At 41.9% G+C, this 27,950-nt stretch overlaps 1 protein-coding gene across 6 annotated transcripts in view; it reads left to right on the plus strand.

The window, feature by feature from the left end:
• Window positions 1-407: 407 nt before the first annotated feature.
• LOC134353775 (von Willebrand factor C and EGF domain-containing protein-like) overlaps window positions 408-27,950 on the plus strand; it is a 383,806-nt gene continuing 356,263 nt past the window's right edge. For all 6 annotated transcript variants that reach the window (XM_063062138.1, XM_063062137.1, XM_063062141.1 and 3 more), the window contains exon 1: window positions 408-604. In XM_063062138.1, coding sequence (XP_062918208.1) covers window positions 492-604 — 113 coding nt within the window. In that variant the 5' untranslated portion in view covers window positions 408-491. The remainder of the gene's footprint in view (window positions 605-27,950) is intronic.

Genomic DNA, 27,950 nt, shown 5'->3' on the forward strand with positions numbered 1-27,950 from the left:
ACACATATGGGAACAATATGGGGAAACAGGATTTCTCCCTGTGCAAGAATTGGGATGCCCATACCCAGTCGTGGGATCAGGGATCTTCATTCCATTTTCCCTTGCCTGGGACCAAGCATTTTATACCTCCATCACCACTCTACTCCGGGTGACTTCGAGTGTGGATACCGGGATCGCCACCTCCCCTGTACTCCTTGCTCGGCGCTAAATGTGGATTCGGGGATTTCCCTTTCATCCCACCTTGCCCACAAGCCCCGATCCCTCTCTCCTCACCGCCGGGACTTCCTCCGTCTCCTACATTGGAGGCTGGGTCTGGGACTGTGTTCCCCTCCCAGTCCAACCCTCACTTACCCCTCTTCGCGTCTAGATCATTGCTCTGCTCTCGAGTGTGCGGGGAGAAGCGGGGCGCTGCCGCTTAGCGGTGTTACTCTTTAGTCGGAGCCGGAGCTACACCGAGCGTTTGGACGCTCGCTTCCTCACACCGCTTGGCTATGAGTGGGCTGAAGACGCTGTGTGTGCTTCTATGCGTGCTGAGGGCAGATGGCAGGGGCTATTCGGGAAGGAAGCGAGGAGTCTCGAAACACTACGGCACCGCTATGCATAGGTAAGGGAGCCAGTCCTCCCCGCTCACTTTCATTCATATTGAATAATTGTAAGATTCTGGGACCGCAACCAGCGCCTTCCAACGTTTGGCCATTTTACCGAGGGTTCATTTAACTCACCAGTAATTTCAGTGAATTACATTGAAGCCAATGGAAGAAACCAAGTGGATCTCTCATGTTTTTAAACCTGCTGTCATCGACCAGGTTCCTCTGGCCATTTTTGTTCTGCATTTACATTTGGTGCTGAAAATGATATGGTATTAACTGATGGAGAATATTTTAAAATACAAAGGTAGTATATGTAACTACCTTTGTAACTATAAATAGCATCAGAATATAGCTTCGTTTAACCAGTGCCGCGAGGTTGCACAGATTGAAGTGTTAGGCTCTTCTCCGCCTGTCCAAATGAAGGAAGGATTTCTTCAGTGAAAACGAAAAATATTTTTTGAGTCCATGTTTACTTAAGTAGGTGCATGTTAGTTATTAAGTTACCTTTCCCACTCTGTAATCTCCCTTCGCCGTACGATCACTTTATTATCCTTCAGCATTCCCCAGGAGTCACAGTATAGCTACAGAACCGAAGGAGGCCATTCGGCCCGCCGAGTGCATGCTGGCTTTACGGAAGAGCAATCCGGCTAGTAGCATTTCGCTACTTTCTCCCCATAGCCCCCCCCCCCGGTTATCTAGCCCCCTTGTGAGCCCTTTAATTGAATCTGCATTTTTCACGATCTCTGGTAGTGCATTTCAGATCCTATCCACCCCATGGGGGGGGGGGCGGCGGTTTCTAATAGGCTTCATTCTTTATTCCTTAGTTCTGAACCCCTCTTCCAATGGCAATAGTTCGGCTGTATCGTCTCTTTAATCTTCATGAATTTAAAAACCTCTTTCAGAAGTGAGACGCAATCTCATTATGAGGCCAAATACCATTCCTCTTGATGTCGAAGCTTCATTTGGGGAAGGAAAAAGGACCTGCATGGAGTATCTAAAGTGTTTTTCGTGATTCAGGTGGCTTCCGCTGGACAGACTGCAGATGTAGTCTTCGGTTCCTGCTTCCGATTGGATGTGATCGGAACATGTCGAGTGCTGCCAGTGGAGCTAAAGTGGCCTGACTAAGTTAAAGCTAATATTTGTTAGATAAGTATTTCTGCAAACTTCCACATTGTTTGTTGATGCATCCATAGTTGATGCTGGCAGGGAGGTTACTGAGTATGAAGGGAATCCTGAAATGACAAGTTTCTAGGGTAGGTTACACATCAAACTGCACTACATCCTGTGACACTGTTGTCGGCTGAGGTTATAATAAAGGCAAATATGGTATTGCTGCCGATCTGGCTGCTGTGACCTTCCCGGATGCATGATCTTCATCACATCTCCCTTGGAAAGCTGATGCTTCATGAAATACAACTTTCCAGCTACTCACTATGCAATGTTAACTACTTGCTCAATTCCATATACTTCCCAAGTCATTGAGGAAGGTCCAGCAAATGGCAAATAAAATGTTGGGATTGCACAGGATTACAAGCAGTGACCTTAGTTCAATTAGCTGCTGTAGAATCTGCCTTGTGTAAATAGGACGATTGTCCAACTTGGGAGAATTGGCCTCATTGCATAAATGCTTCATGAATGTACTGCAGACTTATTTATTTAGAAATACTCAGTAACAGGCCTTTTTAGCCAAGGACCCCACGCTTGCCAATTATGCACATGTGACCAAATAACCTTATTAACCCATATGTCTTTAGAATGGTGGGAGGAAACCGGAGCACCTGGAGGAAACCCACATGGACACAGGGAAAGTGTGCAAACTCCTTACAGACAGCAGTGGGAATTGAACCCATCTTGCTGGCACTGGAAGAGCATTTCACTAATGACTACATCACAGTGCCACTTCTTTACTGCACAGCTTCTGGGAGCTAACTTTATTGTGAGCCAACCATGTCACACCAATGGTTCAGTGCAGTTTTACCTTTGTCAGCGATAGATTAGATATATTCCCATGAAGGAAAATGTGGGGTAGTTAAAGTGGGAACTCCCTGTACAATAAGAGGAGAGTGGATAAAATAGAACAGAATAGAATAGACAGGATATGACAGATATCAAAGTTCAATGTAAAATTTATTATCAAAGTACATATATGTCACCATATACAACCCTGAGATTCATTTTCTCTTGGGCATACTAAACAAATCTATAGAATAGTAACTATAACAGGATCAATGAAAGATCAACCAGAGAGCAAAAGAAAACAAATTGTGCAAATGCCAATATAAATGAGTATCAATAAATGACAAGAACATAAGATAAAGAATCCTTAAAGTGAGATCATTGGTTGTGGAAATAGTTCAATGATGAGGCAAGTGAGCGTAGTTATCCCCTTTTATTCAAGGGCCTTATGGTTGAGGAGTAGCAATTGTTCTTAAATCTGGTGGTACGAGTCCTAAGACACTTCTGCCTGATGACAGCAACAAGAAGAGAGCATGTCCTGAGAAGTGGAGCTCCCTAATGGTGGATGCTGATTTCCTGTGACAGCATTTCATGTAGATGTGCTCAATGGTTGGGAGGGCTTTTCCCAGGACGGACTGGGCTGTGTCCACTACTTTTTGTAGGATTTTTCATTCAAGGACATTGGTGCTTCCATACTAGGCTGTAATGCAGCCAGTCAATATACTCTCCACTATGCAAATATGGAAGTTTGTCAAAGTTTTAGATGTCATGTCAAATCAGTAGTAGAAGTATTTTTGTTGATGGAGCTGTGAATAGCAGTTCCATCAGGTACAGCACTGTTCTATGAATATTACTTTCAAAGTAAATATTAATGACTTGATCTTTAATGTACAAGGGACAACTTCCAACTTACAGATACTGGAGATGTAATGATCTCTGCAGAGGAAGTTAATAGTCTTCAAGGAGGTGCAGGTAGGGTAGTGGAATAGGTGCATTGATGCCAGGTGAATCTTAATATTGAAAAATACAAGATTTTACATTTTGATTGGGAGTTTCAGCAGAGCCAATATAAACCAAATAGTGTGATCCTAAAAGGGACACAAGAGCAGAGAGCTAGGAGTGTTTGCACGTAATTCATTGTAGTTGGCAGGATAGACTGAGAACATTGTTAAAAAAGCAAATACGATACTGAGCTTCACAAATCAAGACATAAGAATACATGAACGAGGAATGCAAGGTTAGGATCAACTTTTATAAACACAGCCTCAGAAAAAAAAAACAATGTGTTTCTTCTGTGCAAGATATTTACTAAAATGATCCTGGAAATAGGGGCAAGGAATTCTGAATATGACAAACTGGGGTTGATTTCCTTAGAGCAGAGGGAATTGCATGGGGGACCTGATATAGGTATTCAGAATCATGAAGGGTTTGAAAAAAGTTGGTTGAGAGAAACTATTTTCTATGGTGGAGGGGACAAGAACAAAGAGACATAGAAAAAATATAATGGGCAAAAGAACCAAAACTGTAGAAAAGTTTCTTGTTAAGATGCAAGTGTTTAAGATCTGGAAGGCTCTGCCAGCAGTATCAGCAGAGGAAAACTTAATTATAGCCTTCAAAAGGAAGCTGCATATGTTTGAGAAAAGCGAGAATATGCAGTGCTCTGATGAGAAAACAGGAGGGGGACTCACTGGATGATTCTCTCCTCCTGTGTTGAAACCACTCAGTTATTGGATTCAGTAAAAATGATAGCTGAAACACCCTTTGTCCTTTTGGCATGCTTGACCTGTAATGAATTTTTTTTCAGAGCAAGTTATCTTTAGAATAGAGTCTACTTTGCAAACATGTTGATATCTTGACACTGTCCCTTTAGGGTAGGGCTGACCCTTGATACAGATTTGAATTTCACTTCATGGCTATTTTTTGTTGTTCCAGCGGACTTGAGTACTTTCTTTTATAAATGGGTTCTTTCAGTTCTGTTGTAGCCCAGTGATCTAATGTGACCTTGGGCCCCTTTGTCTTCCCACCTGCCCCATCAATCAAATCAGTAATGACTCAGAGCCACACCACATGCTTGTTGCTTTTCCACAGAAGGTGAGGCTGATGCTTCACTGATGTCTTGGCCAGTATGTACTGTTATGTCTCTTAGTCTCCTGACAAATAATCTGTCCACATTCAAGCAATGCTGGCTTTGATTTTAAACTCACTAAATCACTAAGTACTTTTTTTTAGACTAAACTGCTTAAGAGGTGCATGATCCAATTAGCTCCCATTTATGGATTTCCTCAGGAAGTTAGCACAGCAATATTGCAAACAAGAATTTAAGTTATTCAGAGAGAAGAAGAAAATTTATAACACATTAATGAAACCTTTAAATAGTTTTAAGCTAACTGTGGATAATATGGGCATAAAAATTAATACAACTTTTTAGACTTGAGCTGTCTGAAGTATATGAATTGTTTCTGAAGTACAGAGAATGAGCCATATCCGTAGCTTTTTTCAATAATTGATCACTCAAAATAACTACAGGGGTTTGCTCACAGTCAAGACATGCCTTCAACAGCATGTCCAATTGAAATTTAGTACATAGGTCTTGACCATTGTGTCATGGGGTTTGAAAGCAGGAAGTGGTGATTTACAGTCAGGACTGATTCTGTGCTTGTTATTTTTATTCAAGAGCAGTGCATAATGGTAAGCAACCCTGAACTTTCCTTTCTTCTTCCGAGCAGAGCAATATTACATTTATATGCTGTAATTGACCTCAGTACCCTTGGGGAAATGAGAATAAAATGAAGTCAGAAATCTTGTTATTGGTGGGAATTGAAGTTGCAAAATCTTGAGGTTATAAGATTGTACTTATCACAGCTAGGTATCATTTAACCATTAGTTATTGAGATTTACTCCTGATGGTGTATACATAGAACGACAACTTTGAAAAATTGAACACTTTCTAAATAGGAGGTAGGAAGTAAAACTGATTTTCAAAAAAATGAATTCAGACATTGTTGATTTTTCTCCTAAGTCTTCGAACTAAAAAGAAATTATTCCACATGATCTACAAAGGGAATAAAATCTGCCAATGTTTGCCATGGACACCTGAGTATATAATGTAGTTACTAATGATTTTCATGTTGGCAGTTATGTTGAACTCATTCCCATAGAAACTGTTGAAATGATGACTCACTGTTACAGACTGTAGATTTCTTTTATTGGAGGTTGGGATATGGATTGGTATGTGCAAACTGTAGTCCGTCTGCATTAGAGATATTGCGAACACAGCCAGTGTGAACTTGGAACCTGAACCAAATCTGAGTACCTTTAGTATTTCTCATGACCAGACCTGACCCAACTTAACCAATTCTGTAAGTACAGAAACCTTAACCACATGATTCACATGTGATATTATGCCAAGCATCCCAGCCTGAATAAAGTACTGAGCTGAACCAACACCTGTTTTGTTCAAAGGTTTCATCTGACCCCACTCTAACTTGTGAAGGCCACCTCTCGCCTGCATTTGATCTGAAAACTGAGCTCTACTGTGCCTGATAAGATGACAAGGACAATTTACATGAGGAGCAGTACCTCAGTGACTATAAACCAACTTTCTTTTTAATTTCTAAATACTCTACATGCTACTTATTGGATCACTGTAGAGAAGCAATGATTTTAAGTCCCTTAGACAAATTCTGACAGTACCTTTATGAAAAAAATGAGACTGATGTATTTAAATATGCTATGAATTGTTTTATAATTAATTATTTATGCAACTTTGGTTCAAGAAGAAAGTTGTTATTCTTATTAGACAGTACTGAACTAGACTGAGTCTTCAAACATCACTGTGGTCCTGTGTTGTTCTTGTTCCACGCCAGGTCAGGACAGTAATAGGAGAAGCAACACACACAAAATGCTGGAGGAACTCAGCAGGCCAGGCAGCATCCATGGAGAAAGTACAGTCGACGTTTCAGACCTAGACCTGTCAGCGAAGGTTCACGGCCTGAAACGTTCACGGTACTTATCTCCATGGATGCAGCCTGGCTTGCTTGAGTTCCTCCAGCATTTTGTGTCTGTTGCTTGGATTTACAGCATCTGAAATTTTTTTCTGGTCAGCAATGGGAGAGTTGAGATGGTGGCCATGATATCACAATAGCAGCAATGGAGTATTGATTGGGGTTGGGATGGATGTGGATGTAAGGGTGTGGAAAAGTAAAGGAAATTGGAAAATAAAGCGTGAGTAGTAAGGAGCTACAATAATAGATAATGGAAAGGGATAATAGTGAGGTTGGTGGTAGAGGAAGAAGGAATCAATTGATTAAACATATAAATTGTAAGGGTTAAAATAAAGAAGTTATTCAAACTTGGTAAAAAACATCCTCATCTTTGCAAGGAGACATAGGCAATCCCTGCATTCATTTCAAGACGTCTAGAATACAAGAGCAAGGATGTGATTCTGAGGCTTTATAAGACACTGGTGAGTCCTCTCCTTGAGTATTGTGAACAGTATTGGGCACCTCATCTTAGAAAAGATGTGCTGGCATTGGAGAGGGTCCGGAGGAAGTTCACAAGGATGATTCCAGGAATGAAAGGGTTATCATACGAGGAACGTTTGATGGCTCTGGATCTGTGCTCACTGGAATTCAGAAAGATGAAGGGAATCTCATTGAAACCTTTTGAATGTTGAAAGGCCTAGACAGGGTAGATGTGGAAAGGATGTTTCCCAAGGTGGGAGAGTCTAGGACAAGAGGGCACAGCCTCGAGATAGAGGGGCGCCCTTTCAAAACAGAGTTGCAGAGAAATTTCTTCAGTTAAAGGGTGATGAATTTGTGGAATTTGTTGCCACATGTAGCTGTGAAGGCCAGGTTGTTGAGTGTATTTAAGCCAGAGATTGACAGGTTCTTGAGTGAACATGGCATCAAAGGTTACGCGGAGAAGGCCGGGAACTGGGGTTGAGGAGGAGATAGAAAAAAAGGATCAGTCGTGATTGAATGGCAGAGCAGACTCGATGGGCCAGATGGTCTAATTCTGCTCCTATGTCTTATGGTCTTATTACAGCTGTTTGTTTAATGGAAATTCACCCTTGCAGAGTTCATACAACGCCACCAGAATTTTGAGATACCGTATAAAACTGGCACTTGTGGAATTTATGTGGATGAGATAATGTGAAAGCAATTTGAAAGAAACAACAAATTTTGTTGATTTTTAATTTTAGGCATTCAGTACTGTGGGGCATTTCACCGATGCAGTGCGTAATGGAAACTGCAGTAGCCATTGCTCAACTCCTTAAAATAATCCCTCAGTTTTTACTTCCTCCTCTCCTGAACCCTTCCTGCACCACCTTTTTCATTACTACAATATCACCACCTCCTAAATGTTTTTCAAATTCACAAGCTTCAGAGAAAGTACCTTGCACATGAAAAGAGTGATAACGCTACTTACTGAGATGTCTGTTGGCATATCCATGGATTGGAGAAGACATGGCAGAGGAGGTACTTGGCTGTGATTGCCAGCCCAGTCACCAGGTAACATCATACCCAAACCTATTGCCCCATGATCTTCAGTGACTAGAATTAGACAATAGACAATAGGTGCAGGAGTAGGCCATTCAGTCCTTTGAGCCAGCACCGCCATTCACTGTGATCATGGTTGATCATCTACAGTCAGTACCCCATTCCTGCCTTCTGCCCATATCCCTTGACTCCACTATCATTACGAGCTCTATCTAACTCTTTCTTGAAAGCATCCAGAGAATTGGCCTCCACTGCCTTCTGAGGCAGAGCATTCCACAGATCCACAACTCTCAGGGTGAAAAAGTTTTTCCTCAACTCCACTCTAAATGGCCTACCCCTTATTCTTAAACTGTGGCCTCTGGTTCTGGACTCACCCATCAGCGGGAACATACTTCCTGCCTCCAGCGTGTCCAATCCCTTAATAATCTTATATGTTTCAATCAGATCCCCTCTCATCCTTCTAAATTCCAGTGTATACAACCCCAGTCGCTCCAATCTTTCAACATATGACAGTCCCGTCATCCCAGGAATTTACCTCGTGAACCTACACTGCACTCCCTCAATAGCAAGAATGTTCTTCCTCAAATTTGGAGACCAAAACTGCACACAATACTCCAGGTGTGGTCTCACCAGGGCCCTGTACAACTGCAGAGGGACCTCTTTGCTCCTATACTCAACTCCCCTAGTTATGAAGGCCAACATGCCATTAGATTTCTTCACTGCCTGCTGTATCTGCATGCTTACTTTCAGTGACTGATGAACAAGGATACCTAGATCCCATTGTACTTCCACTTTTCCTAACTTGACACCATTCAAATAGTAATCTGCCTTCCTGTTCTTGCCACCAAAATGGATAACCTCACATTTATCCACATTAAACCGCATCTGCTCTCTCACCCAACCTGTCCCAAGTCATCCTGCGTTATCTCAACACCCTCCACACATTTCACACTGCCACCCAGCTTTGTGTCATCTGCAAATTTGCTAATGCTACTTTTAATCCCTTTGTCTAAATCATTAATGTATATGTAAATAAAATTGATAACATTTGTTATTTCTTTCATGCAAACTTCATCCATTTCCTGAGCCTGATGTTAAATAATAGCTGTGGTTCACTTTGTCATCTCCAATAAAATTGCTTACTATGAGAGAAAAGCAATGTATGTATATATCTCCACTTATAACATGGGATTCAACAGGGAAAGGGGGTTTGTGCTACAGAAAATCACAATATGGATGTTTTTTTAGAAATACTGGTCCACTTGCATTGTCTGAAGTCCTACAAACAGGTGATGCCATTTCTGTATCTAAATGGGAACCAGCCATTTGGTGGTTCCTATTTAAATGCAGAAATAGTAGACCAGATGGTTCAGTGTTGGTCATAAGAAAGGAATCTCAACAAAAGTGCATTCAAAGAGAAGTCAGAATAGATTTCAGATACATCATTGTTAACAAAATGTTTTGAATTTTTTGTAGAGGCAACCATGAAAGTGGTGATAGAAATGAAAGTAATTAATATTCAGAGACTTTCAAGAAGTAATTGATTAATTTCTGCAAAGTAGACTTGACTGATGTTAAGCACATGAAGTCAGGAGACAGCAATCAAATAGACAATTTAAAAATTAGAAACCTGGCAGAAGGCTGAAGTGACGGTCCACAGGGATTTTTTGGAATTACTAATACTTACATAAAGTATTTGTACTCAAAAATTGCAAGAACTGTAGCATTTGTAAAATCAGAGGTGATTGATAGGAACAATTCCATGACAAACTATCAGAAGATAATAACAAATATAAAATAGCTATGTAAATGCCATGGATTTCAGAGTAGTTAAGGTTGAATTAGTGATTTCTTTTCCAAGGAAGAATTAGGTGCCACCTACTTGTTAGAAACTGGTTTCAACTGACTCTGAGTGTATTAGTCATTTAGAGATGTAAATTCACACAAAAAAAATCACAAGTAGCAAATTCATAAAAACTACGAATAAAACTTCAAATGGATCTGGTAAGCCATAATTTGGTGCTGATCCCTATATTACACAATCAATTAGCAGTAATGGAGAAAGGTACACTCAGTGACAACTTTATTAGGTGTACCACAGAGTGGATGTTCATGGTCTCCTGCTGCTGCAGTCCATCCACTTCAACATTCGACATGTGCATTCAGAGATGCTCTTCTGCACACTACTGTTTTGAGTTACTGTCACCTTCTTGTCAGCTTGAACAAGTCTGGCCATTCTCCTCTGATCCTATTCATTAACAAGCCGTTTTCACCCATGGAACTGCCCTTCACTGGATTTTGTTTTGTTTTTCTCACCACCTCTGTAAACTCCCAGGAGATCAGCAGTTTTTGAGATACTCAAACTCCCCCACAAGGCACCAAGTCTCTTAGATCACATTTCTTCCCCATTCTGATGTTTGGTCTGAACAATAACTGAACCTCTTGACCATGTCTGCATGCTTTTGTGCATTGAGTTGCTGCCATATGATTAGCTGATGAGATATTTGCGTGATTGCGCAGGTGTAGAGATGTACCTAATAAAGTGACAATAGAGTGTACATTATCCTGTGTTGCTTCAAGAAAGATGACAGGCTGAGGAAAATCTCCAGAAACGTCATGACCTGTTAGAAGTCTAAAAGTTGATAAAGAAGGTAGATGGAAAAGTATGATGTTTTCACCTGTGTGAGATTGTTCATCTAATAAAGAATATGAAGTGGGTATAGAATATAGAACATAGAAATTTACAGCACATTACAGGCCCTTCAGCCCACAATGTTGTGCTGACCATGCAACCTACTCCAGAGACTGCCTAGGATTTCCCTAGCAAATGGCCCTCTATTTTTCTATGCTACACGTACCTATCTAAGAGGCTTTAAAAGACCCTATTGTATCCACTTCCACCACCGCCACTGGCAGCCACCACTCTCTGTGTGAAAAACTTACCTCTGACATCCACTTGGTATCTATTTACAAGCATCTTAAAACTATACCCCCTCATGTTAGCCATTTCAACCCTGGGAAAAAGCCTCTGGCTATCTATGCAATCAATGCTCCTCATAATCTTATACACCTCTATCAGGTCACCTCTCATCCTCCATCGCTTCAAGGAGAATAAGCCAAGTTCATTCAACCTATTGTCATAAGTTACACCCTCCAATCCAGGCAACATCCTTGTAAATCTCCTCTGCACTCTCTCTATAGTGTTCGCATCCTTCCTGTAGTGAGGTGAGCAGAACTGCACACAGTACTCCAAGAGGGGTCTTATACAGCTGTAAAATTACCTCATGGCCCTTGAACTCAATCCCACAGCTGATGAATGCCAACACACCATACGCCTTCTTAGCAACATCATTAACCTGTACAGCATCTTTGACAGCTCTATCGACACAAACCCCAAGATCTATCAGATCCTCCATGCTGTCAAGAGTCTTACCATTAATATTATATTCTGTCTTCAAATTTAATCTACCAAAATGAACCACTTCATACTTATCTGGGTTGAAGTCGATCTGCCACTTCTCAGCCCAGTTCTACATCCTATCGATGTCCCGCTGTAACCTCTAACAGCCCTGCAGACTATCCACAACACTTCCAACCTTTGTGTCATCAGCAAACTTACTAACGCACTCTTCTACTTCTTCATCCAGGTCATTTATAAAAATCACAAAGAGCAGGGGTCCCAGAACAGATCCTTGAGGCACATCACTGTTCACCAGCCTCCACGCAGAATATGACCCATCTACAACCACCCTTTGCCTTCTGTAGGCAAGCCAATTCCGGATCCATTAAGCAAGCTCTCCTTGGATCCCATGCCTCATTACTTTCTGAATGAGCCTTGCATGAGGAAACTTATCAAATGCCTTACTGAAACCCATATACACTATATCCCCTGCTCTACCTTCATCAGTTTGTTTTGTTACATCCTCAAAAAATTCAGTCAGCCTCATAAGGCACGACCTGCCCTTGACAAAGCCATGCTGACTATCCCTGATCAGGTTATATCTCTCCAAATGTACATAAATCCTGCCTCTCAGAATCTTCTTCAACATCCTGCCTACCACTGAAGTCAGACTCACTGGGCTATAAATTCCTGGGTTATCTCTACTCCCTTTCTGGAACAAGGAAACAACATTTGCAACCCTCCAATCCTCCAGTACTTCTCCCGTCCCTATTGGTGACACAAGGATCATCGCAAGAGATTCAGCAATCTTCACAGTAGCCTGCGGTATATCTCATCCAGTCTCAGTGACTTATCTAACTTAATGCTTTTCAAAAGCCCCAGCACATCCTCTTTCTTAATGTCTATATGCTCAAGCGCTTCAGTCTGCTGCAGGTCATCCTCACACTTCTTCCCTGATGAATACTGAAACAAAGTATTCATTAAGTACCTCCGCTACCTCCTCCAACTCCATGCACACGTTTCCACTATTGCACCTGATTGGTCCTATTCTCACACGGCTCATCCTCTTGCTTTTCACACACTTGTAGAATGCTTTGGGGTTTTCCTTAATCCTGCTTACCAAGGCCTTCTCATGGCCCCTTCTGGCTTTCCTAATTCCATTCTTAAGCTCCTTCCTAGCAACCTTGTAATTTTCTAGAGCTCTAATGGTACCTAGTTTCTTGAACCTTAGACTTTCTACATCTTTTGTACACCATGGTTCTTTTACCCGACCATCCTTTCCCTGCCTCAATGGAACATACCAATACAGAACTCCATGCAGATGTTCCCTCAACATTTGCCACATTGCTGCTATGCATTTCCCTGAGAACATCTGCTTCCAATTTATGCTCCCATGTTCCTGCCTAATAGTATCATATTTCCCCTTACCACAATTAAATGTTTTCCCAAATTGTCTGCTGCTACTCCTCTCCAGCGCTATGGTGAAGGAGATAGATTTGTGCTCACTACCTCCAAAATGCTCTCCCACTGAGAGATCTGACACCTGACCAGGTTCATCTCCCAATACCGGATCAAGTACAGCCTCTCCTCTAGTTGACTTATCTATATATTGTGTCAGGAAATCTTCATGAACACACCTAACAAACTCCACCCCATCTAAACCCCTTGCGCTAAGGAGGTGCCAATCAATATTAGGAAAGTTAAAATCTTCCATCACAACAACCCTATTATTATTGCACTGTTCCAAAATCTGCCTCCCTATCTACTCCTTGATATCCCTGTTACTATTGGGGGTCTATAAAAAACACCCAGCAGAGTTATTGCCCCTTTCCTGTTTCTGACTTCCACCCACACTGACTCAGTAGACAATCCCTCCGTGAATTCCTCCTTTTCTGCAGCCGTGACACTATCCCTAATTAGCAATGCTACGCCCCACCTCTTTTGCCTCCCTCTCTGTTCTTTTTGAAACATCTAAAGCCCGGCATGATCAGCAGCTGTTCCTGCTCCAGAGACATCCAAGTCTCTGTAATGGCCACAGCGTCACAGTTCCACGTATTGATCCACGGTTTAAGTTCATCCGCTTATGTTAGAAGAAAGTAGCAACAAGGACCATGAGAAGGGGAACTCGTATTTGTGCTTAGCGATGTGATATAATGGGAAGAAGTAGGAAAAAGTAACAAAAGAGCAACAGACTTCATGCTGAAGGCCATTTTTAAAGGTCTCTTGACAAGTTTTGAGCTTGTAGAAATATTAGTAAGGTTGCTAAGTGACACTGCTGTGAGCTCTTTTATTTTTCCAGATTTAAAAAATGTTTCATTGCTGCTAACCAGCTCTATTCTATAATAATTTTAACATAAATGTTGTTTTGAATTTCAAATGAAGTTTACAAGTTTGCGTTTTGGCAAAACTGTGAAATCAATGTGTAGTTCGGTTGTAATTCTTGTGAAAGAATACTTAGGTGTATTGCATTATATAGCGAGGCTGTGCTTGCACTATGAGCAATACATTTATATGAGTTAAAACTATTTGTATAGTCTTGATTTTTTTTAGAATTTGAAGGTCTTGTCTGTGTTAATTAGTGACTGGTTATTTGGGTTGACTAACTAAACAATCTCCCAATGGGCTGCTGTTTCAGTCTGGCTACAATCAGACGCCTGTCACTGTTAATTTGAGGAATTGGGAATTAGTATAACCTCTAGCCTTCTTGTTAATAGTTCTGGGGTGTGGTTTGATGTGAAGCAGTATGCTGGTTTTTCTGATTCCTGTCAGGAATGTTCAGAAGGATGTCAAAATTGACATTTGGCACATTAAGGACTAAAAGAAACCCTACCAACCTTCTATCTGTGAATTTCCTGATTTGACTTGAGCATAACTTTATTTATATATAAAAAAGATTCATCTTTTATCAAGCTGTCCCATTGAAGTGCTGCAGATTATAAAATATTTTCATCCTTTTTAACTTGTGTTCATATCTTCAGCATTTTTTGGTTATATATTATCCAGACCATTTTGAATCTTTGAGATTGTTATTGAAATGTTTTGAATTCTGTAGTTCATAACTGAAATTATAAGTGAACAGGAGATTTAAAGATTTACTTTCTCTGCTCCCTCTTCTGCATGGTCTACTTCTAATACATTGTAAACAGGGGCGACAAATGCCGATTCTGCATTCAGCCTTTTTGATGCTTGTCCAAGACCTGCACAGACTTGCTATAAGACCTGCACCTACTGAATGACAGATGCTGCCACTTCCAGGATCTGGTTTATTGCTGGATTCTACTTTGAGTTCAGCAAGGGATTCTCCAACATTATGTACCTGATATTGTGCCAGGTCTGAACTAGTGCAGGACTGGAGCCTCAGTTTATTTAATTAGGATTCTATTCATTGAGAATGAGGAAGATATAGGGTGTTGATGTTATTTTCTTTGGCTTTTTTTTGTTGATGTTCATCCTTGTTGATTTAATTCACAAGTACTGAATTGGAAATCATTTACACGTTAATGAGATTAAACTCTATCTCTTGTCACCACATGCTAGTGAGGCTAGAAATACAGTTTAACATGTGGCTAAGGAGATGGTGCAGGAAGGAAGGCATCAGATTTTTGGATCATTGGGCTCTTTTCCAGGAAGGTGGAACCTTTACAAATGGGACGGTTTGCACCTGAACTGGAGTGGGCCAACATTTTTTGTGGGAAGATATGCTCCTGCTGCTCTGGGGTGTTTGTAAAAAGGTTCAAAGATTCATTTTATTGCCAAAGCAGGAATGTACAATACAACTTGGCTTCTCCAGATAGCCATGAAATAGAGAAAGACCATGGATGTTGGTGAAAGAAAAGACATCAATTCCCCCATGCATGAAAAAGAAAAGAAACAAAACTCACAGACTTCAAAATCCCCTCCCCCCACAAAAAAACAGAAACGATAGCAACAACCCCCCCCACCCCTCCCCTGCAGAAAAAAACAGTGGTGGTATCATCAAAACCCCAACCCCGCCACACGCAAAAAATTAATAGATCACCTACCCACCAAAAAACAGAATAATCACATAAATCTCAGAATACCGGAAACATCTTTTCATCTGCATACGAGGAAAGCAAGTGCACAAACTCAGTCCTTCCGTAAGGAGTGACCGCTATCCCGGATCCAAATGCACTGGACAGGCTGCTGATTATCACTGCCCCAGTGGCCTCCGTTGGAAATTATTGCATTCATCCTGTTGCTTCAATCTCCCTCACTGCTTCGCGATGGAGCCGTTCATAACCCTGCACCTCGCCTCTGGTCTTTTCCATGAGCCAGCTTGCGTTCTCGGTCCTTTTCGGTTCCTCGTCCCTGATCTCCCCAAGGTAGCTCTCCAGACACAGCAGAACGCTGGGTCCTTCGATTGAATTCCAAACTGTACGTCATAGGGTCAAACAGTTTCCATAACGCACCCAGACAAAAAGAACAAGCAGACGGCGTAGAAAAAGTGAAATAATTGGAGCAATTCGCTATCTCGAAGATGTCACGCTAGGAATCATTATTTGCTGGCGCCATCTTGAATGGAAAAGATGAATAAAAGAGAATTGCAGGGGGATGGGAACCAGAGTGCCAGAGCAGATAGTGGAGTGGTTATGGGGTAACTTGATGGTAAGCCTCCATACAAAGACAGAAATCAAAATGTCGAGCATGGTAGGACTAATGTTCTGAGTTATGTCTATTTCAATGCGAGGAATAAGGTAGGTAAGGCCGATAAGTTTGGAGCAAGGATCAGCACATGAAATTATGATATTGTAGCCACTAGTGAGACTTGGCTGCAGGAGGGGCAGAACTGTTATACTATAGGAAGGGCATTATTGAACTGCAGAGGGTGCAAAGGAGATTCAGCAAGATGTTACTTTGGCACGGAGTATTTCAGGTTGGAGGAGAGAAAATGGAAGAATATGTTTGTTTTTGTTGGATATGAGAACACCAAGGGGCTACACAAAATTATGAGGGGCATAGATAAGATAGATAGATAGATACTAAAAATCCTTTCCACCTCACACAGAAACATTGGCACTTTAGCCTGCTGTGGCCATTATTGGTCTGTGATAGGTTTAATGTCAAGCACAGGAGATTTAGATGAACTGAGAAGGAAGTGTGGTTGGAATCTGGAGTGCACCACCTGAAGGGGTGGTGGAGACAAAGAGCTTCTGCGGATGCTAGAAATACAGAGTAACACATACAAAATGCTAGAAGAAATCAGTATTTTGGGGTACAGGTGTCCCCCACTTTTCGAACGTTCGCTTTACGAAACTTCACTGTTACGAAAGACCTACATTAGTTACCTGTTTTTGCTAACAGAAGGTGTTTTCACTGTTACGAGAAAAGGCAGCGTGCGGGAAAAGCAGCGCGTGAAAAAAAGCAGGGCGCACCCAAACAACCGCTCTCCCCCGGATTCGAAACGGCATTCTCACCGGCATTGCTTGAACACGTGCCTGTGACCATCTGTGCTTTATGTTGAATTATTTTGAGCATCCGTTTGCAAGATGAGAACTAAGGTGTCAGAAAAGCCTAAAAGAGCTCGTAAGTGTGTTACACTCAGCGTAATACTAGACATAATTATGCGTTTCAAACATGGTGAACGAAGTAAGGAGAAAGTGAGTTTGGCTTGTGGAAGTTGACAAAGATGATGTTGAAGAGGTTTTGGCATCCCCATGACCAAGAACTGATAGCTGAAGAGCTGATGCAATTGGAAGAGGAAAGGATAACAATTGAAACCGAATGCAGTAGCAAACGGACCGAAAGCGAAGTCGTCCAGAAACTGAACATGAAGCAACTACGTGAGATTTTCACTGCAATGATAAAGTACGACTTTAATTTTGAAAGGGTACGTCGGTTTAGGGCATATTTGCAAGATAGTTTACAAAGAACTGTATGATGGAAAAATGCACGAGGCTAGCAGTCAAGCATACTGTTGTTTTTCAAGCCTTCCACATCAGCCACAGCAGACGACAAACCTCGACCTTTGCCATCTATCCAGGCAGACATAGAAGAAGATTACCTGCCTGCCCTGATTGACGATGAGATGACACCCCCGTGTCCCACCACCCCAGTGGTCCCAACTCTTGGGCCATGGACAGATACCGATTCGCGGAGAATGCAGCGGTAGCCGGGAGGCACCCAGCATGTCTTCAAGAAAAAAGCCGAAATAAACAAGCTAATTAATTAGGTGCCGCCCAGCACGTAAATGTCGGCCCAGATTACTCTGATACACCCCTGCACCCCTGCATGCTTCGCGGATCGGTATCGGTTCACTGCCTGGAGGGTGGGGGCCACTGCACCACCCCAATCTCTGACGACTCAGCCTAACACACCATCATCAGTGTGCTCGGCACTGTCCCAATTCCGGTAAGTGATACTACACTGTACATACATTATTTCTACTTTATATAGGCTGTGTATTTTTATGCGTTATTTGGTATCATTTGGCAGCTTCATAGCTTAAAGGTTACTGGAGAGAGTGTTTTTGCCGAGAGCGCTTGCGTGAGATTTTCGCTACGCAGAACAGTGCAGGCAATGGTTGTAAAGAAGTATTTCTACTTTATATAGGCTGTGTATTTATCATATCATTCCTTCTTTTACTATATGTTACTGTTATTTTAGGATTTATGTGTTATTTGGCATGATTTGGTAGGTTATTTTTGGGTCTGTGAACGCTCACAAAATTTTCCCATATAAATAAATGGTAATTGCTTCTTCACTTTACGACATTCCGGCTTACGAACCATTTCATAGGAATGCTCTACCTCCAGATGGCGGGGGAAACCTGTACTTGGAGGCACATGATGAAATAGGTCTAAGTCAGCATGGTTTCCTTAAGGGGAAATCTAGCCTGACAAATCTGTTGGAAATCTGAGGAAGTAACAGGCAAGGTAGACAAATGAGAGTCATTGGATGTTATTCACTTGGATTTTCAGAAGGTCTTTGACAAGTTATCACATATGAGGCTGCTTAATGTGATAAGAGCTGATGGTATTACAGGAAAGATATTAGCATGGATAGAAGATTGGCTGATGGGCAGGAGGCAGAAAGTTGGAATAAAGGTGGCCTTTTCTGGTTGGCTGCCGGTGACTAGTGGTGTTCCACAGGGGTCAGTGCTGGGACCGCTTCCTTTCACATTATTTGCAAAACACCCTGGTTTCCTATCCTGTGTCAGTCTAGGGAAGACAAATTCCAGCCCTGCCAAACTCCTGAGACTGAGGCACGCTCAGTCCCAACCCAAACCCCAGTTTGTGTGAATGCTGTCTCATTTGCTACCCTGTTACAAATAAATGCCAAGAAACAACAGACAGCACACTGATAACGATTAAAGGAATTACATTTATGAATCTTAACTAAAGGGTTAGTAAAGAATAACAGAAAGAAAAGGGCCCATTCTACTTAAACAGTCAAATGTGCTCAAGTTGGAGCTCATCCTGGATTCTCTGGCCACTCATGTGCTGGGCCCTCGGTCAACATGAAAACACACACCACCTTCCGAACGTCGCTCGCAATCCATCTCGAACAAATGGGTTTCCCACCGGATCACATGCTATGACTGGTTCTCCCCAGTGTCTTCTCTCTTTGTCTCCTCTAAAAAAAAAGCCCCAAGCACAACCCTAGTGTCCGCTGCCAGAGATACCTCCCCTTAATCTGACCATCCTAATTTTTCTCTTCTCCTATCTTCAACAGTAACCCAAATAAGCATGAAAACAGTACAGACTGCTCTTACAGAACTGCCAAAATGAAATACACACAGCATAACAGTAAAATTGTGAACCAGGGCATTACATACGTCAGTGATCTGAATAATGGAACTGGTAGCTTTGTGGCCAATATCTCAGAAGATACAAAGATAGGTGGAGGGGCAGGGAGGAAGCAGGCAATCTGCAGAAGGACTTACAGATCAGGAAAATGGGGAAAGAGGTGACAAATGAAATATAGTGTAGGAAAGTATATGGTCATGCACTTTGGTAAAAGTAATAAAGGCAAAGCCTATTTTCTAAATGAGAGCAAATTCAGAATTCAGAGGTTCAAAGGCACTTGGGAGTCCTTGTGCAGGATTCCCTAAAGGTTAACTTGAAGGCTGAGTTGGTGGTAAGGAAGTCAAGTGCGATGTTAATATTCATTTTGAGAGGACTAGAATATAAAAGCAAGGATGTGATGCTGAAACTTTGTAAGGCATTGGCCAGACTGCACTTGGAGTATTGTGAGCAGTTTTGGGCCCTTATCTGTGAAAGGATGTGCTGGCATTGGGGAGGAGGTTCACAAGAATGATCTCAGGAAAGAAGGAGTTAATGTATCAAAAATATTGTTATTTTTGCTGATAATTTCTATCCTGCTCTCACTTTCACATGATCCATATCTGTTCCGTCCTGCTTTTAAATGTAACATGTAAGATGCTGGGAATAATGCACACGTCAGGCTGCATCGGAGGAAAGAGTTGTACCTCCTGTACCTAATAAAGTGGCCACTGGGTGTATGTTCATGGTCTTCTGCTGTTGTAGCCCAAACATTTGAAGCTTTGATGTGTTATGTGTTCAGAGATGCACACCACTGCTGTAACGCATTCCTGTCAGCTTGACCTGTCTGGTCTTTCTCCTCTGACCTCTGTTATGGACAAAGTGTTTTCACCCACAGAACTGCAGCTCACTGGATTTTTTTTTTCTTTTTAACACCATTCTCTGTAAACTTTAGAGACTGTTGTGCATAAAATTGCAGGAGATCAGCAGTTTCTGAGGTACTCAAACTACCCCATCTGGCACCAGCAATGGTTCCACAGTCAAAGTCACTCAGATCACATTTCTTCCCCATTCTGATATTTACTCTGAAAAGCAACTGAACCTCTTGACCATATCTGCATGCTTTTATAGAAACATAGAAACATAGAAAATAGGTGCAGGAGTAGGCCATTCGGCCCTTCGAGCCTGCACCGCCATTTATTATGATCATGGCTGATCATCCAACTCAGAACCCAGCCTTCCCTCCATACCCCCTGACCCCTGTAGCCACAAGGGCCATATCTAACTTCCTTTTAAACATAGCTAATGAACTGGCCTCAACAGTTTGTTGTGGCAGAGAATTCCACAGATTCACCACTCTCTGTGTGAAGAAGTTTTTCCTAACCTCGGTCCTAAAAGGCTTCCCCTCTATCCTCAAACTGTGACCCCTCGTTCTAGACCTCCCCAACATCGGGAACAATCTTCCCGCATCTAGCCTGTCTAATCCCTTTAGGATCTTATACGTTTCAATCAGATCCCCCCTCAATCTTCTAAATTCCAACGAGTACAAGCCCAGTTCATCCAGTCTTTCTTCATATGAAAGACCTGCCATCCCAGGAATCAATTTTATGCCTTGAGTTTCTGCCACATGATTGGCTGAATAGATAGTTGCATTAATTAGCTGACGTACAGATGTAAGTAATAAAAAGGCACCTGAGAGTATATGGAAGGAGTTATCTGTTGTATCAGTACAATTAACATAGTGCCTTGCTTTTGTCATTCTCTGACAGTTGGCTTCCCTCTTTATTTCCCCTGTGTTTTGCAGTCATTTTATAAATTTTCCCAGTTTACTACATTCGAGGAACAACATTCTTGCTATTGAGGGAGTGCAGCGTAGGTTCACAAGGTTAATTCCTGGGATGGCGGGACTGTCATATGTTGAAAGATTGGAGCAACTGGGCTTGTATACACTGGAATTTAGAAGGCTGAGAGGGGATCTTATTGAAACATCTCAGATTATTAAGGGATTGGACACGCTGCAGGCAGGAAGCATGTTCCCGCTGATGGGTCAGTCCAGTTTAAGAATTAGGGGTAGGCCATTTAGAACAGAGTTGAGGAAAAACTTTTTCACCTAGAAAGTGGTGGATATATGGAATGCTCAGCCCCAGAAGGCTGTGGAGGCCAAGTCTCTGGATGCTTTCAAAAAAGAGATGGATAGAGCTCTTAAAGATCGTGGAATCAATGGTTATGGGGAGAAGGCAGGAACTGGATACTGATAGTGGATGATCAGCCATGATCACAGTGAATGGCGGTGCTGGCTCGAAGGGCCGAATGGCCTACTCCTGCACCTATTGTCTATTTGACTCCATACTCAGTAAAGGAATTTTTTTGCTGTACTGAAAACGATGGCAAATATAACAAAGTGCTCCCCAAAACATAGTTTCTTATTCTACAGAGACCACAGGACCATTACAGTGCAGAGAATAAACCATTGCTCATTGACAAGATATATAAATTTGACTTAATGCAGGTCATTGCCTGCAGTTGTTAAATAAGTTCAGCTGAATTCATTGCACTTGACATTGAAATAAAATAACGCAATTGGATAGTGATTGATTAGGTGTTTTTTAACAGATCTAAGTTATTAAATTAGTCTATCCAATCTAGGATTACTTAATGGAGCTGCATTGAATGGGGAATTTTCTCATGTATCCTGTGCTGGGTCTTCAAAGCTTCTGTTGTAAATGATCTGTAAGTTATCTGCTGATGTTTTCATGGCAAACTATTGTGCAAGTCTAAACTGATCATCGTGAATCCTCATTCTCCAGTCGTATCGCCTTCATTACCAGACTCCCCCTTCACACATTTTCAACTAGTGCCTCAGTAAGTTTTCAGGAAATGACTGACTTCTGTGTAGAAAATGTGTGTCTGGCAGGACTTAGAACCAGTGGGGAACAGTGGGGAACAGTGGGAAAGATGATCAAATAACACAGAATAAAATCACTGTATTTTGGGAGCTAAGCTGCTATTTTAATGAATAATGCTCATTAGGAATAAGCCTCAGGAGCATTGCATTTTACATCTGCTTCTGTGTGTGATGACTCACGCTGCATTAAAACCATAAGGCAGAAGAACAGAATTAGGCCATTTGGCCTACCAAATCTGCGACACGATTCAAAGTTCAAAGTACATTTATTAAAGAAGTTTGTATGCTATAGACAACCTTGAAATACTTCTCCTTAAAAGTAGCTACCAAACAAAAAACCCAATAGAATTCTTTAAAAAAAGACCATCATATACCCAATGTGCAGAAAAAGAAACAAACTGTGTAAAAAATAACACGAAGCAAATAACATTCAGAACTGAAGATCTCAAAAGTGAGTTCACAGCCATGAAGCCTGTCACAGCCATTCCAGGAGCCTCAGTCCACAGCCTCAGTTCATTGCAGAGACAGGTAAACCTTGCGGAGCTGTGAGTTGAACACTGGCCCATCCCTGTCACCCTGACCTTTTCAATCTGCTCCAGCATTTAAACTGGCCAAACATCTCGTTATTTCTCATTTTTGGACTCAGCCCTGCTGCTCTGATATGCTTTTGGGCCCGGGTCCTGCGGCCTCAATTTGGCCCATACCCGACCTTTCCAATCTGGCTTGGTGCTTACATCGGTCAGACCCCAGTTTGTTACTTGCTCTCGGGCCTCGGCCCTGCAACCTCACCTGTACCTCGCCTCAGTTCTGCTGCTTCAAATCGGCTCTAAGTCCGCTCCTGTAACGGCCAGTCATTGGCCTGTTCCCCGTTCTTGGGCCCGGGCTCCGCCATCTCGACTTGGCCAATACACGCCACGCCACAAGTGTCCTGCAACATCGGGTCTTCAGTTTACACCATAAAAATGCAGGTGGTACAGACAGTTTAAAAGCTTAACTCCGAAGGGGAAGTTACAGGTTATTGATCGCAGTGATTGTTTTTGAGAAATAGTGTGATTATTAAATAACTACTTTATTTTTGCTGCCAGCAAGTCATTGTTGTGCTTCACCAGTGCTCTTCCATCATGACGGATTTATTTTCCCGCTTCTCCTGACTTCTCCCCATAAACGTTGATTCACTTGCTAATTAAGAAATGATCAACCGCAGATTTGCTAATTAAGAAACTATAAACTTACTGTCATAGATAGGTATGAATTCCATAGTTTCACCACCCGCTGGCTAAAGAAATTCCTCCTTATCTCTGTTCTAAATGGATGGCCCTCTATTCTGAGCCTGCGCTGTCTGATCTTAGACTCCCCCACTATTGGAAGCATCCTCTCCAAATCCACTCTAACTAGGCCTTCCAATATTTGGTAGGTTTCATTGAGATCCTCTTCATCCTTCTGAACTTCAGCGAGTACAGTCCCAGAGCTATCAAATGCTCCACTTGCATCATCTCTTTCATTAATGGAATCATCTGCGAACTTGGCCACAATGCCATCAATCCCATCATTAACGTTTAATGTAAAAAGTAGCTGACCAAACGCTAACTCTTGCGGAACACTACTAGTCACTGGCAGTCAACCAGAAAAGATCCTCTTTATTCTTGCTTGTTGCCTTCTGCCAGTCAGCCAATCTTCTATCCATGCTAGTATCTTTCTTGTGCCTTGTTTAGCAGCCTCATGTGCAGCGCATCATCAAAGGCCTTCTGAAAATCCAAGTAATAACATCCTCTGATGCTCCCTCATCTTGCTTGCCTGTTACTTCTGCAAAGAACACCAACGGATTTGTCAGAAAAAATTTCTCCTGAAGAAAATCATGCTGAGTTCAGCATATTTTATGTGTTTCAAGTACTCCAAAGCCTCATATTTAATAGGAGATCTGTGACAGTCTGTACATCAACAGACCAGGCTTTTACAACCTTTCCATCAGCCCACAACATCAAACAGAATGGACACAGACATCTGTCTGCATTGTATGCTTCCTCAAGGTGTAGGCATTCCTTAACTACACTTGTAGCCTTGGAGAGAACTTGCTGACAATTTCCTGCCAGGACCACCTGTCTGTAGCCCTGGAGGTTCTCTGTCAGGGTGGCCTTATTAAATAATACGATCCACCTGTTTTTCAAGGTTCTTATCAATAAATCAAAGGTCATGTGCCCTTGGGAATCAAAGAGGCAACCGCAGTATAATAAGAATTAGATTCTTGTGTCTGGAAGGTGGTTGTTTTGTGCATGTGCATTTGTGCATTTTAATTTGCCCAGCAAACATTCAGCTATTGATTTAGGTGTTGGAACCAGTGAGAAATGTCACCAGCAATGTTCATAATTTCTGAAAGAAAATCGCATTACCTGACAATATCAAGCAACAATGCTGAATTTTATGATCTTCTACATTTCCTTTAAAAAACCATTACAGTGCCATGTCATGATATATCCTAACACCTAGAAATGGATTTCTAATTCTAACCAGATCAGTTCGTATGAGGCAGTTTAATTTGCAGAGAAAATTACTGCCAGGATTTGAGGATTTGAGTTAAAACGGAAGGTTGTTATAGGTTAGGACTTAGAAGAGTGAAGGGAGATCTTTTAGAGATATACACAATTATGAGGAGTACTGATGGGGTGAATGCATGCAGGCTTTTTCTCCCAATACTGGATGAGACAAGAGCTAGACATCAGAGGTTTTAGGTGAAAAATTAAATATTTATCAGTGGGGGACACTAGGATGTGAGGGCACAGCCTCAATACAAGGAGGTCCCTTTAGAATAGAGATGAGGAGGATTGAGGAGGGGGGTGAATCTGTGGAATTCAACACCACAGATTGCTGCCGAGACCAAGTCATTGAGTATATTTATAGCAGAGGTTGATAGGGTCTTGATTAGTAAGGGTGTTAAATTTTATAGGGAGAAGGTAAGAGAATGGGGTTGAGAGGAATAATAAATCATCCATGATGGAGCAGAGTCAATGGGCCGAATGGCCTAATTCTGCTCTTACGTCTAATGGTTTTTTTCAAACCTGAGGGAGAACTTCTTCACTCAGAGGGTGGTGTGAGTGTGGAATGAACTGCCAGCGGAAGTGGTGATTATGGCTTCAATTGCAACCTTTAATAGTAATTTGGATAGGTACATGGATGAGGGTGGTATGGTGAGCTATGGTGCGAATAGACCATAAGACCATAAGACCATAAGACAAAGGAGCAGAAGTTGGCCATTCGGCCCATCGAGTCTGCACCACCATTTTATCATGATCTGATCCATTCTCCCATTTAGTCCCACTCCCCCACCTTCTCACCATAACCTTTGATGCCCTGACTACTCAGATACCTATCAATCTCTGAATAGATAGGATTAGAATGAAGAAACACAAGTTGGCATTATCTAGATGGGCCAAAGGGCCTGTTTGTGTATTGTAGCACTCTGTGACTCTATGTGATTCAATGGGGCAAAATGTAATGTCTCTGTTGATATTGATGTTACTTTGTCACGCTGATAGATTAATTGATTATTGTAGTCTCTTGCTATATTTGATGAATGCAGTCCTTAGAAGGTTTGAAGCCCTGGCTAGAAGGTGTACAGTGCTACCAAATGACATTGCACGTCCCACTTAGACCTGAGCTCTTCCATGCTGTCTGATTATCTACGTGATTCAGAGTTGTTACACCAGCTGATGCTGGCTAAGCTGGGTAAGAGCTGCCTGCCACTAGTTTCATAGCTCATCATTACTAAATATTGAATGTACTATTTGTATGTATGTGCTTGATGATGTTTAAGTAATTTAAGCCAAATTTTAATGCTAGCTCTCCTTTGATGCTCTCTGGTGCAGTGCTGTTCTATCTTTGATAGGCGGGCACACGCTATTCACAAATAATACCTTAGCAGCATCATCTGCTATTGGTAAACCTTACCTGAATAACCAGTTTCTGCCTTGAATTATGTCTCCTGTTAATTTTACATGTTTTGTACAACTCATTCTATTCATAACTATGCAGTTTCTGCTTTCATAGTCATTCATCACGGAGATAGGCACTTGCTCCAACTGCTGACCAAAATGCTCTGTCCAAACTGATTCCATTTTCCAGTGCTTGGCCCATAACCTTCTAAACTTTTCCCATCAATGCATCTGTCCAAGCTTTTAGTGTTTATTGCACCTGCCTCAACGCCTTCCTTTGACAGCCCAGTCCACATACAGTAGATACCATCCTTCGTGTAAAATCAAGCATTGCCCCTCAAGTTCAAAGTTCAAAGTGAATTTAATATCAAAGCGCATACTGCACATTTCACCATACACAACTGTTCCTGAGCTTGGTGGTGTGGGTCTTGAGGCTCTTCCACCTTCTTCCTGAAGAGAGCATGGTCTAGGTGAGGCGGGGGTGGGGGGGGGGGGAAGTTCCTTGATGAGAGATGCTGCTTTCCTGTGACAATACTCCATGTAGATGTGTGCAATTGAGGGCATTCCCTATAATCGACTGGGCTGTATCCATTACTTTTTGTTGGATTTTCCATTCAAGGGCATTGGTGTTTCTATACCAGGCTGTGACGTAATCTACCATGATGTCAATAAACTCTCCACTACGCACCTATGGAAGTTTGTCAAAGTTTTAGATGTCATGCTGAATCTTCGCAAACTTCTAAGGAAGTAGAAGTGCTGCTGTGTTTTCTACATAATGACCTTTAGGTGCTGGGCCCAGGACAGATTCTCTGAAATGATAACACAGAGGAATTTAAAGTTGTTGACTCTTTCCATCTCCAATGAATACTGGCTCATGGTCTTCCAGTTTCCTCTTCCTGAAGTCAACAATCAGCTCCTTGGTCTTGCTGATATTGAGAGAGAGGTTATTGTTGTGGCACCACTAATCCAGATTTTCAGTCTTCTTCCTATATGCTGATTCGTCACTACCGTTGATTTGCCAAAAACAGTGATGTCTTCAGCAAACTTAAATATGGCATCAAAGCTGTGCTTAGCCTCATAGTCATGTGTGTAAAGTACAGGGGGCTAAGCAGGAAGCCTTGTGGTGCACTTGTGCTGATTGAGATTGTGGAAGAGATTATGTTGCCAGTCCAAACATACTGGGGTCTGCAAGTGAAGAAATCGAGGAACCAATTGCTCAAGGAGATATTGAGGTCAAGGTCTTGAAGCTTTGAGGGGACGATAATAATGAATACTGAGCTGTAGTCAATAAAGAGCATCCTGATGTATGCATGTTTGCTGTCTAGATGTTCCAGGGTTGAGTGAAGAGCCAAAGAAATGGCATCTGCTGTGGACCTGTTGTGATGGTAGGCAATTTGAAGTGGATGCAAGTCATTTCTCAGGCAAGAGTAATATGGTTCATCACCAACCTCTCAAAGCACTTCATCAGAGAGGATGTAAATGCTACTGGATGATAGTCATTGAGGCAGGCTGTCAAGTTCTTCTCAGGCACTGGTATAATTGAGGTCTGCTTGAAGCAGGTGGGTACCTCAAACTGCTGAAGTCAGAGGTTAAAGATATCGGTGAACACTACAGCCAGTTGATAGCAGAGGTCTATAGTACTCAGCCTCGTACCCCACCTGAGTTAGATGCTTTCTGTGGGTTCATCCTCCTGAAGGATTATTTCATGTCTGCCTCAGAGACTGAAATCATAGGGTCATCATGGACTGTGGAAGTTTATGAAGGCTTTTCCATGTTTTGACAGTCAAAGTGAGCAAAGAAAACATTGAGCACATCAGGGAGTGAAGCCTTGTGGTCACCAATGTTGCTTAGTTTCACTTTGTAAGAAGTAATAGCATTCAAGCCCTGACACAGCTGTCGAGCATCCTTCAGTAATTCAAGTTCAGTCTGG

This window comes from Mobula hypostoma, chromosome 11 (genome assembly GCF_963921235.1).
Source record: "Mobula hypostoma chromosome 11, sMobHyp1.1, whole genome shotgun sequence".
NCBI lineage: Eukaryota > Metazoa > Chordata > Chondrichthyes > Myliobatiformes > Myliobatidae > Mobula > Mobula hypostoma.